At 38.1% G+C, this 19271-nt stretch overlaps 1 protein-coding gene and 1 long non-coding RNA gene across 5 annotated transcripts; one reads left to right on the top strand and one right to left on the bottom strand.

Moving 5' to 3' along the window:
* The first annotated feature begins 1939 nt into the window (after positions 1-1939).
* Positions 1940-18096, top strand: eIF4G1 (eukaryotic translation initiation factor 4G1). 4 transcript variants are annotated; one of them, XM_032434269.2, is made up of 12 exons: positions 1940-2133; positions 2870-2945; positions 3016-3206; positions 4556-5383; positions 7949-8563; positions 8624-8804; positions 8865-8982; positions 9042-9100; positions 14376-16957; positions 17027-17267; positions 17335-17498; positions 17560-18096. In XM_032434269.2, the coding sequence occupies exons 3-12, from the start codon at positions 3138-3140 to the stop codon at positions 18079-18081; spliced, it is 5379 nt and encodes a 1792-aa protein (XP_032290160.1). In that variant the 5' UTR covers positions 1940-2133; positions 2870-2945; positions 3016-3137; the 3' UTR covers positions 18082-18096. The 4 variants fall into 4 exon arrangements, with proteins under 4 accessions (XP_032290160.1, XP_032290161.1, XP_032290159.1 ...); XM_032434270.2 differs by having other exon boundaries at positions 3013-3206; positions 8624-8747; XM_032434268.2 differs by having other exon boundaries at positions 3013-3206.
* LOC116650499 (uncharacterized) lies at positions 8575-13739 on the bottom strand. Its single transcript, XR_004303475.2, has 2 exons — positions 12421-13739; positions 8575-8991 (listed from the first exon to the last, which is right to left on the bottom strand). It is a non-coding gene; the product is annotated as an uncharacterized lncRNA (long non-coding RNA).
* Positions 18097-19271: the final 1175 nt, after the last annotated feature.

Genomic DNA, 19271 nt, shown 5'->3' with positions numbered 1-19271 from the left:
GTTTGGCGCCAATAAAATTTTCAGAGAAATGATTTAAATATACATTTACCAGGTTTTTTGGTTTAATGGATACTTGAATATCAAGAGTACATTTATAAATATAAGCAAAAAGGGTAAAGAAAACTGCCAAAACTGCGGACCAGCTTTAAGAATTCTTTCTTTCTTTCTTTTCTTTGAGTTTCAAGTTTTCTGTTTAGTAATAATTATTATTAGTTATATTATACTAGAAACAAACAGACGGACAGAGAAATGAACATGACTGTATAAACTAGGCTGTTGCTACTGATCTGGAATATTTACTGCTTTACACGTTTTATGCTAAAATTAGAAAAGCCTTTTTAAGTGTTTTATTTTTGTTTTGTTTATTTATTAATAGTCGAAAATACAGTAGATAATGGAAATTAACTGCTAAAAGCCTAGTTAAGAAACACAATTTTCTAATAAAGAAAAAAAAAAAAACAATTATGCACCCCTTTACACACTAAAGGACAATCTTTGGCTTACTAGATAACCATCAATATTTAAACGTTAAGTTACTAAGAGATTAGAAGCCAGAAGCGCAGAACTTTATGCATATCAGAATAAAGGTGGCTTAGAAAGGTCGCACTCACTAGCATTTTCCCATTCATTGTTTACGAAGAAGTTTTCAGATTATCACGTTTTTTATGGGCGTTAGGAACTCCTGCGGCTGAAGCAAGGATTAAGGACGTTATTCGCGGTGCGTCTAATATAGCTGTAGCTTGATAATATTGTCCTCCTTGGGGCCAATTGCCCTAGTAAACCCGACTCTCGCCCGAGCTCTTCTCTGTCTCCAGCTTGTACGACAACAGACAGATTGTGTTTTTTCTTTGATCCAATGCACCTGCTATTTGACACCTGCTTTCAAGTTATTGGGCGCGCAGGTCCTTCTCGGATAACAGCATGTTGTGTCAACTAATTGTAAAGAGGAAAACAGAATAACATTTCTTTATACTTATTATCAATTATATATTATTTAACATAATTTGCAAATACCAGAAGAAGCTGACAGCATACCGTTGAATATCAAAACGTTTGCTTAACCCAATCATAAGTCGTCTATAAAAGGTTTCTATTTATAATATAGCATAAAGGCAATTATGTAATGTCATCGCAGTATAATGCAACTACAAGTTTATCCCTTCAAATGTAGGAGACTAACTCCTGTGAACCATTCCCTTATCCAGATCCGAATTAAGCATCGAACTCTCCTAATAGTGTAGATCTGGCAAGATTGTGTTTTTAATTATATTTTAATTTCATTAATTTAACAATGAACTAGAATCGTTTGGCATCATTGGACACTTTCCCCTAGCGCTGGTTGCTGTCATTTTAATTATATTTTAATTTAATTAATTTAACAATAAACTAGAATCGTTTGACATCATTGGCTACTAAAAAAGTGTAACCCTCGAGTTTTTAGAAAAAAAGTACTTAAAGGTTACTAGTTACTAATGTCATCAAAACAAACAACGCAGTTCATCGGCTACTATTAACAAAAGTTTCATTTGGGCGTTTTTTTTCTCGAACGATCGATAGTCGATATCATTAATGTACTCCTTAGAAAGCTGAGTAATGTAAAAGTGTGTGTTTAAAAAACATCAATGGGATTGGGAAAAATTGAAATGCTAAGAATTTTTACGAAAATTTGGAGTTATGTGTTAAATAAAAAGAAATCATACAGGTTTTCTAATACATTAAATGAACAAAACCCTGCTTAAAATTATTATGTTTGTCTCTGCTTTGGTGGACTTTTAATTTAAGTTCTTAGGAATTATTAATTGAATTTGTACTTGATGAAATAAGCATCGCTGTGTTCGTCACTCCTAGTATTTTTTTGTTGTTGTCATAGTTGTCACTGTGACACAAAAATAAAACTATGGCACGTCACCATTACCCACACAGCCTATCGATATATATCGCTACGAATTGACCATTCCTAGGAAGCACATTGCATGTGGAATGAAATTGATAGAAAATTTGTTTTTGGAAATAAACATAAAGAAAGACAAGTATAACTTAGTTTGCTACTGTGCAAGTATACATTAAAAGTGCAAGAACTGTTTTTTTTCTATTGTATATAATCGCTTGATATACGCGTGACGAATGCTCCAGGTAAAACACGTTTGAGAACGAGAGAACGGACGTAAAGTAAATTACATGATGACATTTCTTACCATAATGCAATTAGTTGACGTTGCTCTCTTAATAATATTCAAATATAAAATATTCTACACCTATGCAGAATTTCATTACCTGCCAATCACTGTGCGATTATACCAATATGGCACATATCAAATTTTTTACCATTCATTTTCTTTGTGTAAGAGTTTTGTTCAGTACGTCGCGCTGCTTCCCCTCCCTCGTTTCTCTCAGCCGCTCGCATGTGCGCCAACGTCGCAACGTCGGCAAATATGTAGGTGAAAAAGCATGATAAAAAAAACTTGCTAAAGTGAAGCGGGGCTTAAAAATCCTAACAAGCAAACTGCAATAAATTATAATATCAATTAATTTAAAGACTAGTGATTATTATTGTTTCAATATATATATACGTGTATATATTATATATATATATATATGCACATATATATGTATATATATATGCATGTATGCAGGTTAAAACAGTCGAATCGGGAAAAATGAACTAGACAAATTTATACAATATACATATAATGTATATGTACATATAAACAATTGTCATTGGTTTTTTAATTTTTGGAAGTCCCATTTTATACGAAATGTTAAATTTGCAATATTTGAATATTTTATTTTAATTTTTTGAAAATCGTTTTTTACATATTTTTAAATTTTAAATAATTTTAAAATTGTCTTATTAATTTTTTGATTACAGGTCGAGTTCATGTCCACAAATTACCGGAATTATTTTCCTGAATTTCTTTTTATATAATAGAACTAAATTTTTGAAGGTAAGAATATTTTCCCACACACACACAAACAGAATAACCTTTATAATAATGGAAATAAATTCCACAGCAGCATAATCAAATGGTTGTGTGACAGGTTGCTAACGGGTCAAAAATCGTCCCGGAGATCGTCGAACAAAACGGAATTCGCATCCGTTTGACGATACAATTTCCAAACGGATCGGTCCCTTCGTAATGCAACCAGCTGCTCCAACATTATCAACACAAGCCGATATTGCTAAAACCATGCAGCCTCAAAATATGGTATGTTGTGCTTCCTTACGCCTTCTCAGTATACATAATATGCTCTAAGACACTGAAAACAGCTAAAAGCCCAGCGTATGTGATCTATTACGAATGTCTTCCGATAAAATTTGAGCCAAGAGAAGTGTGGGGTAAAAAGAAGCTGTTCCATTTTGTCTGAATACATAGCTGTTTCTCCATCTAGGCTTAGTCTAACTATTTTTCTTTTCTTTTTAAATCCATTGAAGATGGGTACATAGGATGTAATTGTATTTAAATGTACAGAAAGGCAGATTTTTTCATGCAGCTGAGTCGATCTAGCCGTGTCCGTCGGCCTGTCCGTATGTATGAGCGTTGATCTCTGAGCTTCACAACTAGCTAGAGACGTGGCTCCTTCTATTTTCCGTGCAGATTGAAGTTGATAAATTGCAAATATTTCGAGGGTATATATAGCTATAGACACGAAATTTGTCTCGCTTTTTGGATAATTCCTCGTTCCCCAACATTTAAAAAACTCATTAGATGGTTTAGAGTCTTGCACTTTAGTATTTCCACAAATTTCGAGTTTAGATAATAAGGATTTTACGGATACGCAAGAATTTCTCTAGTGTATGACTCAGAGGAGAACTCTGACTTTGTGTACATTATGTAGAATGGGAAGCTGGAATACAATAACTAAGACAGCTGGGTTCAGGTTGTACTTTGGTGGAGAATTCCCTACTAGAGTCCTCTTTTTTTTTAATGCATTTTTATAATAGCTGGAGGAGGCTTTTAATGTTTAATTTATTAGACCTTAAACAGTCACCATGAGCATTTTTTAAAATTACTTTATTGCGTTATATCAATAACTATTTATCACAAAATACTCACTGGCCGCAAGCTTCAGTTGAGCGAAGTTGTTTCTAAAAATTTGTATTCGGGATTTCGAATATCAAAATAATTGTAAAAATAAAAATTTTTTGTATTTGCAGTTTGATTTTTGTTGAATTTAATTGGTTAGTTATGAATATGTAATTGTTAAAAATTTTAATTTTGCCTGCTGACAACGTTTTTATGGGTTTCAAAAGTATTTTCAGTTGTGAAACCTTTTATCTAAGATTTTCACATTGCTTTCAAAATTAATTAACGAGCTATTGCGAGATTCTGACCGCAAAATATTGTCTTGTTTTAATTCGAGCAGCCAACTTCTTAATTTGATTTGTTTCTTTGTCGAAATGAATAGATCGTTATTTTCATTCAAGTTGCTCGGCTCGGTTCGTTTCGTTGGTTTTGGTTTCCATTTTATGTTAAATATACATAAATGTGCATACGAATGGGGCGCAGTTGAAGTCTGTACCCCAACAATATGAAACTTTTGCCATCTGTTGTAGATTTTACCGACCAATAAAAAGACTAAAAAGTACGCTTCGCAAGTGCCGCCCACGAAGCAGCAGCAGCCCCTGCCACAGCACAGCACAACCCAGCCGCAGTTTCAGATTAACAAAGCATACAACGTAGTTTCCATACTGAAAACAACCTCAACGACGAATGGTCAGCAGCAGCAGTCGACACACATGAGCACACACACACACCAGCCGCAGTCGCATCATTTGCAACAGACACAGCAGACACAGCAGCAGCAGCAGCAGCAGCAGCAACAACAGAGTTATGCGAATGTGGTCAACCGAGCTAACATTGCGCCGGCAATCTCAGCTGGTGGAGCCCAGCTTGAGAGGTCGACGGTCATCTGCAGCGGCGGCAACCTTATGACCGTCAACAACTGTCAGTTGAATACTGCAGAGCTGAATGCATCTGCCATCTATAATCTAACTGGCCACAGGCCGCAATTGGCGGCCGCCAATAGTGGAGTCATAGAGCCCAATTGTCGTTTCGTGGGCAGCGTTTCGGCGGTATCGGATATGCCCAAAGGGCCAGCAAATGTTGCAACCACAAATAACAGCATACAACATACAACTGGTGGCGGCGGCGGAGCCAGCGGCAGCAGCAATAACAGCGGCAACGGCAGCAATCAGAGCCTCATCGCGTTGACCAACTCGCATGGCATTCAACTTGGCGCCTCCAATGGACCTTATGCTATGCACGAGAAAAGCCTGTTGGGCGTTGGGGTTAGCGTCGGCGTTAGTTGTATCGATAATAGGAAATACGACTATAAAAATAATAATCTGCTGTCGAACAGCAGCTTCCAACCAGCCCAAGAGGTAGGCCAAACACACCATCTTGCGAGCTCCACAAATATAATTGCCCACCTCTATATATAATTATATCGACAGACGTATTTATCAATTTATGTACGCTATCGACAAAAACCTTGCATAGGGCCGGCCTTTTTTGCAGGTCTGATCGGACAACTTTATTCTCGGTCCAAAAATTAAATCCTTCGATAGAAAGCTTATCAATATATACTCTATTCTCTAGTACGAATCGGATGAATTGGGAAAAGTTTTTTTTTTTCAAAAACTCAGAAATGATAATTGTTCAAAAACGACGCTGTTCAGAATTAGCTTCAAATTCGTTTAAGACAGCAAAAAGCGCATTTAAAAGGATTTAAAATTGTAAAATGATATGAAACGATTCCCGCAAATAACGCCCTTAAGAGAAAAGGCAGAATAGAAATTTTATTTTAGTGTTCCTTCCAATTAAATAGTCTTGCAAACATATTGCAATAATTAATGTAATATTCTGCAATTTCATTTTCAAAGATCTAGATTAAAAATCATTTAAGACGTGTTTTGCACTTTTCACAGAATCCCAGCTTCCTCAGAGGAAAATGCGATTCAAAGATCTTGTAGGCTACATTTTAAGTTTTGTCCTTTATGCATCGAACTTATTTTCCATATAAGAGCTTAATGAATTCGTCTTTCAGTGATTTGAAAAATTCCGCCCACGCATGAAACGTTTTTGTTTAGATCTTTGTGGGAATTTATTGGATACGCTCTTGGGTGGCAAAAGCGGGTCAAAGACCTGTTTAAAAAGTGAAGGTTTGTTCTTCATATTCGAGATTCTCACCTCAAGCCTAACATGGGCGGCATCCGTTGATTTCAACAGTATTCGATGAATTTATTTTAATAATATCGGAGCTCAAAATGGGTCGACTTAAATTTTCTACGGGCGTGTAATTAGTGGAAAGGTAAAACATTCCACAAGCAAGGGTGGGCAATGCCCGCTAGAAGTGTATATGCATGTATTTATTCTTGATCAGGATTAACAGTGCCAAGTTTAGCCATGCCTTGCCCTACCTGTTGTCCGTATAAACGTATCCATCGCAAAGACTTAAAGGGTAGATGTACTATCAAATAACCCAACTTCTTGGCCTTGTAGGTCCCATAGAAAAAATCGTTTTAAAATATTTGTTTTCTTGAAGCTGTCTTATCTGTTCGGTGGAGTTGTGGGCATCCTGAAACAGTATTAAGGAATTGTGGCTAATCTTGTTATTCTAAACAAAACTTAGATTTTTAGTTAATGAATATGGGTTATTTGACTCAAGAATGTGCTAAATGTTCTCGTAGAGTTCTGAGTAAACGGGGCACAAATGCAAAAAGTATTCAATTTATTGTATAAGGAGCGCACTTTATTTCTTGACAATGATATGATGCTAAGTTCTTCGTTTAATTTTATTGATAGTGAGAATATCTACTTATGCAGTTGTTACAACTAAGCTATACAGAGCTGACCACTTATGCTTGAATTAATGTTTAATGTTGTGGCCTTAAGACTTTTAGACTGAAGACTTTCAGCTCCTCCTTAAGTTTGTTGTTATTGATAATTTTGTTTGGTCCAATATTGATTTATCCGGCGGAGCTGTAAATCAGCCAGGACTCGCTTTGCCTTTCGGCTAGTAATGCTAATAAAACCACGCCAAAACTTAGAATTCGTGCAGATGTTTGTTTAATGTACTCTTAATGAAAGGTAACATGTACATCCAGATGACAGACATGACGCTTCGTCCGCCGTCAACCTTGTCTCATCTGCTAATATTTCAAAGTTCCCAAAAACCTGGAGCTTCGAAACGTATTCTCCAGCCAAGTTGAGTCTCCGCAGGGAACATTGCTTGCACTTCTCGAACTCGATGCATTGGTAGTCGCAGGTTGGTCACTTCACATACTTTTTGAAAATTGAAAGGGGTCCTTTCAGCTTACTTTGCACCCGATTCTGAGGTTTAACATTTTGCACTGTAGTCGTATTGAAGTTGACAACTTTTCTTTGAGTTTGACCGTTACTCTATTACAATTAATGTGATATTTCCACTTCAAATAATAAAATCAAAATAAAATTATTTTCAAGCCAATTCTTGAAGCAGAGCAAAGGTGTACCATTAGATAACGTTGCACACAGAAGTGTAAGTGCATAAAATAAGCTGTGATTCACAATTTTGATGTGATTAGTGCTGACTAATCACAATTTTGATGTGATTAGTGCTGAGCACAGGGTACATTATTTTATACTTTAAATATGAGGGATGGTGGATAAAGGAGTATGCATTGCATAAAATAGTCTGCTGGCCAGATATGACTAGCTGGATATAGCTTTCCAATTATATTCTATGAAGAATATAAACTAAGGATAACAAAAATAAGAGAAGTCATTAAAATACCAGAATATCGGGGAATGTTAGATGCTTAAAATTTAAAGAAATCGATCTCCATAAAAATGCAATATAAGCACAATACAAAATAAAAGTAAATTTATAGAATATTTTACATACACCCCAAGTTAAAAAGAAATAGTTATTGAAAGTAAAACAAAAAATGTTTCTGCTTTTGCAGTATGTGTCATCTGGAAACAACAGTTCTGGAAACAACCGTTCTAATCAACAAAGTGGAATTTTTCGTGGACCGCCGCCTACGTCAAATACACCGCGCGGTGCCGGCGCAGGCGGAGCCCGCCACGTACACATGCCAACGATGTATCCAAGCATGATGTTGCAACAGTACCCACAATTTCCACAGCGACAACCAACTTATCAAACGCCTCATATACAATATGCGCCCGCTCCCATTTCCTACTATCCCTATCAATATCTTCCTCAACTTCAGCAACAGCCGCCCCATACGCGCAGCGGTGTGAGCGTTAATACTAGCGTTAACATTGGCAACACGATGCCCGGCCCCAACGGACCGCTGGCTGGTCCAGGGGCTTCTCCCACCCAATTGCAGCTGCTAACCGGCGCCGTACAGCCGGGCGGTAACACAGTTATCGGTGTCAGTGGCACCGGGAGCGGGCAAGTTGGTGTGGGTGTGCCGCCAATGGTCAGCGTTATGCCAGCGAACGTGGCACCACAGCCGGTTCAGGTGCCGACAACGAGTAGACGTCGACATCAGCACCGTTTACAGATCATCGATCCGGCAACACAAAAGAATATACTGGATGATCTGGATAAGGTATGTCTCGATTAAGGTTTCATCTCAATTCAGTTTAATAACGTAAATTCTATTACATAGAGTAATGCGAGTACGGACATCGATAGCCAGGAGCCAGGGCCAGGGCCAGCTGCGACAGCAGCAACGACAGCAGCCATCGTTCAGCCAGATGTTCCGATGTGCTTTTCCCAGCCAGACGCTGGTGGTATGTGTCTATCCAGTAGTGTGTCAGTCCCTGACCCAAGGGCCCACTACAAATTAGGTATTTACACTAATCATCAATAATTTTCTCAAATCGATTTTTGTCCACACTTTGCTTCAGAACAAATTATCGCTCAGCGCCAGGATATTATCATGGGACAGACCCCGGTGGTATCAGCGATGTCCGATGCTCCATCTGTAGAAATATTACCAACTTCCCAGAAGTACAAGAATAAAAAGTAAGTCACCTAAAAAAATATAAATCGCGTTTATTATTAAAGAAAATGTTGTTTTTCAGAATTTCTATAGTGTCTCCGAAAGATGGGTCTGAGTCGTCGTCTACGGCTTATTCATCTCGTAAGTCGTTTTATGCTTCTCATTTCGATTACTGATTACTGATTATTAATTATTATTATGATTATTAAGCTGGGTATATTCAAAGTTCGGGCATCTAGTCAAATAAATGGAAGCCTAGCCTTTCAATCATAATTGTTAAGCTTTATACCTTTAACTTTTATACTTTATTACCTTTGTGCTCACATGTTAAATATATAACTTTTTCGACCGGTACTATCTTGAACTCTCCGCCCAATGTTATGTTTTGCACAAAAAAATGTTTGCAAAAAGTGTGAAACACGTCGCAATTTACGTCTCATTACCATCTTTGGAAATGAATTTGAGCCCGAAATCATTGACCCCCCTTTCCACCAACGAGGGATGCATTTTCCAAAAGGTGTGAATTTGAACAAAGACCTTTGAAAATCAGTTTAAGACCGATTCGTTGTTAAACATAAAAGTTGCATATGACCGTTCCTCGCAATTTTTTCCCAGACCCCAGCTCTCTTTCACATAAGGTTACAACCTTTCCAATCCAATCCAACCACCAATCAGTCAGTGAGTCAGTCAAAACAAATAGTCTTATATTTAAAGATTGGCCAGTTGAGTCAAAATAACCTTAATTACTTTGGCCTTGATTCTATTTCTGCTGGCCACAGTTATTAACTAAGTCAGTATATCGTAAATGCACCATAAGAACTTTTCTTTTCAATTTGTGTTCTTGTATATTTATATTACCCTTATTATAATTTTGTCGTGAAATGCGTGATGCATAGAAGGAGACATCTCCAACCCCATAAAGTATATATATTATATAAGTCTCTCTTTCTGTTGTACGCAGTTCACATATCGGAACCAACTTGAATCGGACCATTATATCATAAAGCTGCCTTCAAAACGATCGGTCGAAAAGTAGAAAACTTTTGTTATCAAGCTACCTTGACCAAACTGGGCATTTATTAGTTTTACTATGCTCTTCATATATGTATATATGGAAAATCTTATATGAAATAGCTGTCATAATAAAGATTGGTCTAAAATGTATGAAATGGTTGGGTATGCGCAGGTATTATATCTCCGGCGTGCCGAAGATAGCCCTTTCTTCTTTTTTATACCCTTGCAGAGGGTATTATAATTTTGTCGTGAAATGTGTAACGCATAGAAGGAGACATCTCCGACCCCATAAAGTATATATATTCTTAATCAGCACCAACAGCCGAGTCGATATAGCCATATCCGTCTGTCCGTCTGTCTTTTTCTATGCGAACTAATCCCTCAGTTTTAAAGCTATCTTAATGAAACTTTGCAGAACGCCCTCTTTCTGTTGCACGCAGCACATATGTGAAAACCACTATATCATATAGCTGCCATAGGAACGATCGGTCGAAAATTAAGTTTTTGTATGAAAAAACATTTTGTTTGTCAAGATGTCTTGACCAAACTCGGCATTTATTAGTTTCACTTTAATCTTCATATATATGCAAAATCCTATTAAGATCGGACCACTATATCATATAGCTGCCATAGGAACGATCGGTCGAAAATTAAGTTTTTGTATGAAAAACATTTTGTTTTTCAAGATATCTTGACCAAACTCGGCACTTATTAGTTTTACTTTACTCCTCATATATATGCAAAATCCTATTAAGATCGGACCACTATATCATATAGCTGCCATAGGAACGATCGGTCGAAAATTAAGTTTTTGTATGAAAAAACATTTTGTTTTTCAAGATATCTTAACCAAACTCGGCATTTATTAGTTTTACTTTACTCCTCATATATGTGCAAAATCGTATTAATATCGGACCACTATATCATATAGCTGCCATAGGAACGATCGGTCGAAAATTAAGTCGTATGAAAAAACATTTTAATTATCAAGATATCTTGACCAAACTCGGCATATACTATTTTCCCGGTACTTCTTAGATAGGGGCAACGCACTATGGGCATTATGAAAAGGTTGGGTCTGCAAGGGTATTAGATCTTGGGCGTGCCGAAGATATTCACACCGAATCTGAATGCTCCTTCCTTACCTTCACTATGGGAAATTCCGTCTAAAATAATTTTGTCCGATCATTTTATAATTTGTAGGACTTCAAATAGCATCCTGAAGTGTGTGTCGACTAATTGATAATAAACGCATATGCTTTTGCGCTAATGTAATTAAATATTAACTAAAGCACATATAAATGTATTTTATTCCCTGTCCCTATTACATTATAAATATATAGTCTACAACACTTGGATTATAAATTCTAGTTTACCATTGAAAGATCAAGTTCTTATATTTCTTGTTTTTCCGTAACTGTATACTATTTATTATTCTTTCCTATAGTCTTGTAAATATAAGTAAGTGCAGGAATGTATTCTGGAGAGCTTAACACAGGGTATCTTTGTAAATCGAATTTATATATACATATATATATGCATGTATGTTAAGCAAGATCTTTGCAGCATCGGACCAATGTATCACTATGATGTCATAGGAGTGATCCATCAAAATTGAAGTTTTTGTTTTTGACGATAACTGAAACTAGCTTAACATTTTTTTATATCTGTATCTTATAGCTATATTGGAATAGTCGGTCGATAAATAATTTTTTGTACGAACAATTTTCGCTTCTTCACAATATTCAAGCTTTCCAATATATCTCCCATAGGTGCACAATACTAAGCCTGCTATATATAAGGGTATTTAATCTTCGGCGTGTTAGAGAATGTATTAAAAAGCAATAGCTGAGTTCGTCTGTCTGTAGGGTTTATATATTTGAGTTATATGCGTCACCATGAAATCGATAACAGTCGAATTTTAGATTAAAAGAGGTAGCAATAGCAAATTTTGTATATAAGTTCTTATATAGTTACACAGGTTCGAGGCTAATGTACTCTTCATTGAATATGCAGACACTTGGATGCGCAGCCGATAACAAAGATTTAAAGGGTATTTAAAGTTCGCAAACATATGACGTTATCTCCGCAGTTTGTTAATTACGATATTCGCCAACCGTTCACTTATAACTGTTCTCGTAGGCGTGCACTCTTGAGTGGGCAATTTGAAATTCCTTAATAATATTAGTCAGAGAATTTATTTAAGGGGTCAAAAGTCCATTTTTATTGCAAATGCAAACGTTTAAAAAGTACTGTTGTTGTTTTGTGCATCGTTATTTCCTGTCACACAAACTGACGTGCTTATCTATAAATACATACATGTAAATGTATGTATGTATGTCTTATAGATGAATAGATGTGGATATTCCTTTAGTTAATTTGTCCACGTGCGTCGTCGTCTACTTTAGCAGCAAGAAATACATATATAGAATATTGACCGCACTCACTCTCGTCAGCTTTTATTTCGTTCTCTCTATTTGTTCCGCTCTCTTCTTGGCTCTTGGTTCGTTCCGTTTCCTTCGTTGCTTGTCTCTCAATCTCAAGAATGTGAGCCAATCACATTAAAGTATTCCAATTTGATCAGCACCCGCACATACAAATACGTTCTTTGCCCTGAATTGTGCGCGTGCGTCTGTATTGCGTGAACATGTATGCGTGTGTGTATGCGAGAGTCTCTGCATGTATGTATGTATTTTCACTTTTGCTTTTGCTACTCGTAACACGTTATAAGCTTGTTTGCCGCTTTTTGCTTGCTGCTGGCGCTGGCGCCAGCTGCTGCTTGCTCGTATTTCTGTTTGCCTCGCTCGCCTGTGCAGCGATTTCATTTGCGGTGGCTGCTTGCTGCTTGAACCGCGGCCGGTCTCAACTAGCCGATCGATGCAATCATTTTGGGTGTGTTAGTGCGATTCGATATCATCTGTGTGTCTATCTATAGCGCTACTCAACAACGCGACATTGGTGGGACACGCACACAACTCTCAAAAGGAAAAGAATTAACAAATGAATAAATTAAAACATATGAACATAGGTATTTACGTATTCGAAAAACGTGTGCACAGTTCTCAAAGAATACACCACATTGGTTGCATATATATATTATCCAGTATCAATATTATAATAGATATCTTGACTTAATAAAAATAATACCAAAATTCAGATGTTAATTATCTTAATGCTTGACATCTTAACTCCACCTCGTCTGTGATAATTACAGTGTAATGGATAGAAAATATAGCACAACAAACAACTGGTATGTCTGATCTGATATGTTGGTATATTTATACATATACCTTTACGGGTGATATCATCTAATTTGACATTATCTCTACGTTATACAAGTAAAAATCCTTAATATATTTAAAATTTGTAGCTAATAGGTAAACCTAATTGTGATTTGTTAGGATAATGCGACTGATAATTCTGTAGAATTTATAGTTGGCTTTTCTTTTTGAATTTCCAAAATCCCACACATTTCTTATACTCTTGCGGGTATTATAGTTTTGTGTAACGCATAGCATCTCAGACCCCATAAAGTATATATATTCTTGGTCAGTATCAACAGCCGATTCGATGTAGCCATGTCCGTCTGTCTATTTCTATGCGAAATAGTCTCTCAGTTTTAAGGGTATCGTCAATGAAACTTTGCAGAAGTCCTTCTTTCTGTTGTACGCAGACCAGTATATCACATAGCTGCCATAGGAAAGACCGGTCGAAAAGTAGGTTCTATTATGAAAAACTTTTTGGGTTGTTCAATATATCTTGACTTAACTTGGGTTATAAGATATACAAAATGTTATTTATATCTGACAAATAAAGCAAATAGCTGTCATAGGAACAATCGGTCGACAAGTAGGTTCTGTTATAAAAACCTTTTATCAATTTTTGTTTTATTTTTTTCGTGCCTTTTAGATTCGAGCAGAGCACTATGAACATTATGAAAAGATTGGCTCTCCAAGGGTATTAAATCATCGGCGTGCCAAAGTGAAAACCTTTTAAATATTTACCATAAGCAAAACAGGTTTATTTGGATTACCGATTTTGTAACAGAGATTTTTTTTAGAGATATTTATCTGATTCAGTAATACAATTCATATAAAAATTATACGATTTTGGTGTTCTTAGCCAATCTTGTCAATTGGGAGCTTCTCTACATTTAAGCAAAATATCAAAGGCATGCATTCGTAAATAGTTTAGTTCAGAAAGCCTCCAAAGAAGAAACGGTTAAGAATATTATGTTCCGACCAAATTTGATCAATGTCGAATAACTATAGCGTTTGGGATAATCGGTTATCAAATATTTAAACTTACGTTCATTTCGTAGCATATATGCAATTTAAAATCGAAGAGTCTAAAGATGTTAAAATTTGAATGTATTGTATATATATTGGATTATTTATTTCAGCCTGTCTTGATACTCCAACAAAATTAGTCCCAAGGACTGCAGTCGGCGACATTCAAAAGAAGCTCCACGAAATGCATCAAGAAGTGCTTGAAAAAAGTAATCGATACTGGACGCAAAAGGGAAAAGAAACTACGGAGAAAATCGACACAGTCGTTAATGAGACGCTTTCGCAAAGCGCATTGCCTGCCGAGCAATATCAGGGGGAAAGTGTGACAGTGGACTCCTTAGAATCGATCAGCCAAGATTGTCAAAAGCCCAATTCGATGGTCGACCCCGGACACGAGCCCGTGGCTGACGCCGCGCCGAAGTCGTCAGAAATACCTTCGGAAATTCCCTCAGCTACTGCACATATTAAAGACAGCTTAGGACAAGCTGCATTCGGCAGCAGTGAAACAAGTTTTAATGTTCATATAAACACACCAAAATCGGAAGAAGTAGCTGCCGACCCTTCGACTACGGCCAGTGAACCAACGCCAATGCATGTGTCATCCGCTGATCCAAGCGCTTCTCCAAAAACATCTGCAACGGATCCTATTTTAAGCGAACAAGTTGATAAACAGGCCCCGAGCCCGAGCGTTAGTCAACCCTCAGTTCGCAAAGATGCACCTCTGACAACCAAGATTTCGCATCTTGACGTAACCGATCCAAACGATCCAACGGAGCCTATTTCAAGCGAAAAAGATGCTGAGCCCTCGACTCAGCCATCAAGTACAGATGAAATCCTAACCGATGAGACTGATCGCGCGAAAATGCTACTCGGGGAAGAGACTTGTGTATCGACAACTACAACAACGGCAACAGCAACAATTAAGGAAATCGCAAATGTTGAAATCGAAAGCGCAACCGAAAAATCGACGCCTAGCACCACAGTGGCGACCGTCCGCCAAGATGTGGTGCCAGACAAAGTGGGTGGTGAACAGGAACAAGTCGCGACGGCGTCGGAGTCGGGAATTTCCACGTTAATTAACTATAACGAAGGTCAATGGTCGCCGAATAATCCTGGAGGAAAAAAACAGTACGATCGCGAGCAACTTCTGCAGCTGCGCGAGGCAAAGGCCTCGCGTGTACAGCCCGAGGTGAAGAATGTATCGATTCTGCCACATCCGAACCTAATGCCATTGTTTATGCGAAACAACAACAACAACAATAACAATAAGCGTGTGCAATCGATGGTTGGAATGATTGGAGGCAATCGGAACAGCGACTCGGGCAGCAATTTTGCTGGCAAACAAGTCTCCATGTCCGGTGTACAAGGCAGAAGCAGCATGAAGGGCATGATCCATGTGAATCTATCGCTTAACCAAGATGTCAAGCTCAATGAAACCGAAAATGCCTGGCGACCGCGACTTGCAACCAAACAGGACGGTGAGAACAGCTCCGATATCAGGACAACTCAAGAAAAGGACGATCTTGTGCGGCGGGTGCGTGGAATTCTTAATAAGCTAACGCCCGAGAGGTTCGATACCCTAGTCGAGGAGATAATCAAGCTAAAGATTGATACACCAGACAAAATGGACGAAGTGATTGTTCTTGTTTTCGAAAAGGCCATAGATGAACCAAACTTCTCAGTTTCGTATGCCAGACTGTGTCATCGCCTCATTAGCGAGGTGAAAGCGCGAGACGAGCGAATGGAAAGTGGCACCAAATCAAATCTGCAACACTTTCGCAACGCTCTGCTCGACAAAACTGAAAAGGAGTTTACGCAGAATGTCTCCCAAGGTGCAGCCAAAGAGAAAAGGCTGCAGCCCTTCCTAGAGAAGATTAAAAAGTGTACGGATCCCAACGAAAAGGCTGAACTGGAAGCCCTTTTGGAAGAAGAGGAGCGGAAGATACGCCGCCGATCAGGCGGTACAGTGCGCTTCATTGGCGAGCTCTTCAAAATATCTATGTTAACTGGCAAAATCATTTACTCTTGTATCGATACACTGCTCAATCCTCATTCAGAAGACATGCTGGAATGCCTGTGCAAGCTCCTGACAACAGTGGGCGCAAAGTTTGAGCAGACGCCGGTCAATGCCAAGGATCCTGGTCGCTGTTATTCACTTGAGAAGTCAATTACCAGAATGCAGGCAATAGCTAGCAAAGGCGACAAGGATGGTGCCAAAGTTAGTTCGCGCGTACGCTTCATGCTCCAGGACGTTATTGATTTGCGTAAAAATAAATGGCAGACCTCGCGCAACGAGGCGCCCAAGACAATGGGACAAATTGAAAAGGAGGCTAAAAACGAGCAATTATCGGCACAATATATTAACTACAGCGGATCAATATCTTCGTCCATCCCCAATGGACCGCAGTCGGGTTCCGGTTCCGGTAAACGTGACGAACGCAGCAGCAGCTCTCGTTTCGGCGACTCGAGATCAGCCGGCGGCTATGGTGGCAGTCACAGTCAGCGCGGCGATGGCGGCGCCAACATGCGCCATCAACAGTCGAACAGCGGTGGTGGCGGTGGTAGTGGCAGCGGCAACAATAGCGGCGGCAATAACGCTCACTCCAATGGAAACAATGACGATAATACGTGGCACGTGCAGACTAGTAAAGGCAGCCGCTCTCAGGCTGTTGACAGCAACAAACTTGAGGGTTTGGTTAGTTGTTTTCACATAACGCAATTTCGAATCGAATTATATTTATATGCATATATATTCTTTTGGTAGACATTACAGCTCAATCAGAATTTGGATACCAAAAAGATGGGTGGAGTTAATCAATTTATTTGGAATAACAATGCCAATAGACAATCCTCAACGCCAACGACAACGCCTTCCAATTCATTTGCCGCGCTCTCATCGTTAACAGATAAAAACAGCACCGACAGAGACCGCGACAGAAGCGGGCCCAGAAACAAGGGCTCATACAACAAAGGCTCTATGGAGCGTGATCGTTATGGTGACCGAGGTGAGCAATATCATATTCTATACCCCCATTCAATGTAAGTTAATTAATATGAATTAAATTGAAATAGGCATGCACTCGCGAACTGGCTCGTCACAAGGCTCACGGGAAAACTCGTCGTCGCGCGTTGGCCAAAATCAGCAAGGCCGCGGCATGATGAACTCTTCAATGCAAAAATCTGCTAGTCACTCAAAGTATACTCAACAGGCGCCGCCGAGCCGGCATTCCAACAAGGTAAATACTCGCTTGTTTTGCTTGTATTTCTTTTCATTTCATGAATACGCATCGCTTTTAGGGTCTGGGTTCTGGTTCGTTAAGCAGCTCGGCCGGGATATACAGGGGGAGCGATCAGCAGCCTTTATCAAGTGCCTCAATCTCTGCTGTTTCTGCTTCTCAACCTACTAAAGGCGTTGCACCGCCAGCAATGTTTATTGAGCCAAGAGAAAACGATCTGAAGCTCTTCAAGTCCGTCGTGTCGGAAATGATCGAACTTGCGGCGGGTTCCAATTCGGCCAGTCCAACGGTTGTCAAGTGCATAAAACGGATATCAGAGCCCCAACTGTGCGGCTTTTTGTTTTATATATTAACTGATTATTTGCATTTATCGAATGTGGGTAAACAATACAGAAGATGCCTGGCAATCACAGTTGCCCAACTTATGCAACAGCATTTCATGTCTGTGGATCACTTTAAACTTGCATACAAGGAATTTAGCGAGTGTGCTAACGATTTAATTGTTGATATTCCTGAGTTGTGGTTATATATTATTCAATTTGCTGGTAAGTTCTCATATATTTGTCTATATCTCTATATATAAAACTGTTTGTCCTGACCGACTGACTTATTGGAGATCAACTCATAGCCCAAACCGAAATAGCTAGGGGACAGAAGATATTTTATTGAGACAGGGCTCTTGGAATTTCCGCCCGCAAGTGTGGTAAAATCTCAAAAATTGCATGTATGCAACTTTTTGCTTACAATCCGATCTGTCGCATTTTTGCTTTAAATTCATTTAAGGGGTGTTTCGCACTTTACGGAAAATGCATTTCCCTGCAAATGAGCGTCAAAAATGTGGTGTATAAAGTTTCTCATTAAAAAAGGTTTAATTATCGAAATTTTTCTTTGCGTTTACGATTTTTAACAGCAATACTAACCGGAAAGCTTTGATTTCAACTTTTGGTTCGTTATTCGACGGACTTTAAGCATATTTACGGCTTGATTTAAATTTTCCATGAGCAGCAATTGGGAATAAAATCTAATATCTACAATTTTGGACGCAGAACTAGATATATATTAGATATTTTAATTTTCCTGCTAGGTAATAAAAAATGGAAAACTTTAAAATCGATTACATTACATATCATCGCTAAATTATATGTTCTTGATGTTAGTCAATATCGAAATCCTGAATTTCTCATAGTGTGGGCTTAGGGGATCTCCTAGTTGGAAACTCTTAACTATGTACCTTCCGATAAAATTGTTAATACTATATTTTTCTGTTTTGCGTAGGCCCACTGATTTAAAACTACAAACTGAAGACCATTTTTCTGTGGGATATACAGACAGACAGACAGACAGACGGACGGACTTAAAGACTGACACTGCATGGACCCAATATATTATATAATCGCATAATTGATAAAAATCATTTAAATGTAATAAATACCAATACATGTACTACTTATGAGTTAGCCAAAGGTCTCAGCTGCCAGGGTAATATTGTCAATCCTTACATTTTTAGTTTTTAAGCTAGTTCTTTGCTTTGTTAAAATATAATAACATAAAATGTAAATCCAAGGAATACAAATATTCATGTAAATATAACAAAAGTGACCCGATCATCTTAAACAAAATCTGGTTGAATCGACACCATTTATTCTACTACTTTTATACAACACTGGCCCTAGTTTTTAAGTGCAGTGCTGGAAACAACATTTTTTTTGGTAATTTCAAATATTGTGTGCTTTTTTAGTTAAGTGTTGAGCCGTATATCTAAAATAATGCAAA

Source organism: Drosophila virilis, chromosome 6, assembly GCF_030788295.1.
Source record: "Drosophila virilis strain 15010-1051.87 chromosome 6, Dvir_AGI_RSII-ME, whole genome shotgun sequence".
In the NCBI taxonomy this organism is placed as follows: domain Eukaryota; kingdom Metazoa; phylum Arthropoda; class Insecta; order Diptera; family Drosophilidae; genus Drosophila; species Drosophila virilis.
The sequence above is the reverse complement of the archived record's forward strand: the minus strand, read 5'-3'. Positions and strand labels throughout refer to the sequence as shown.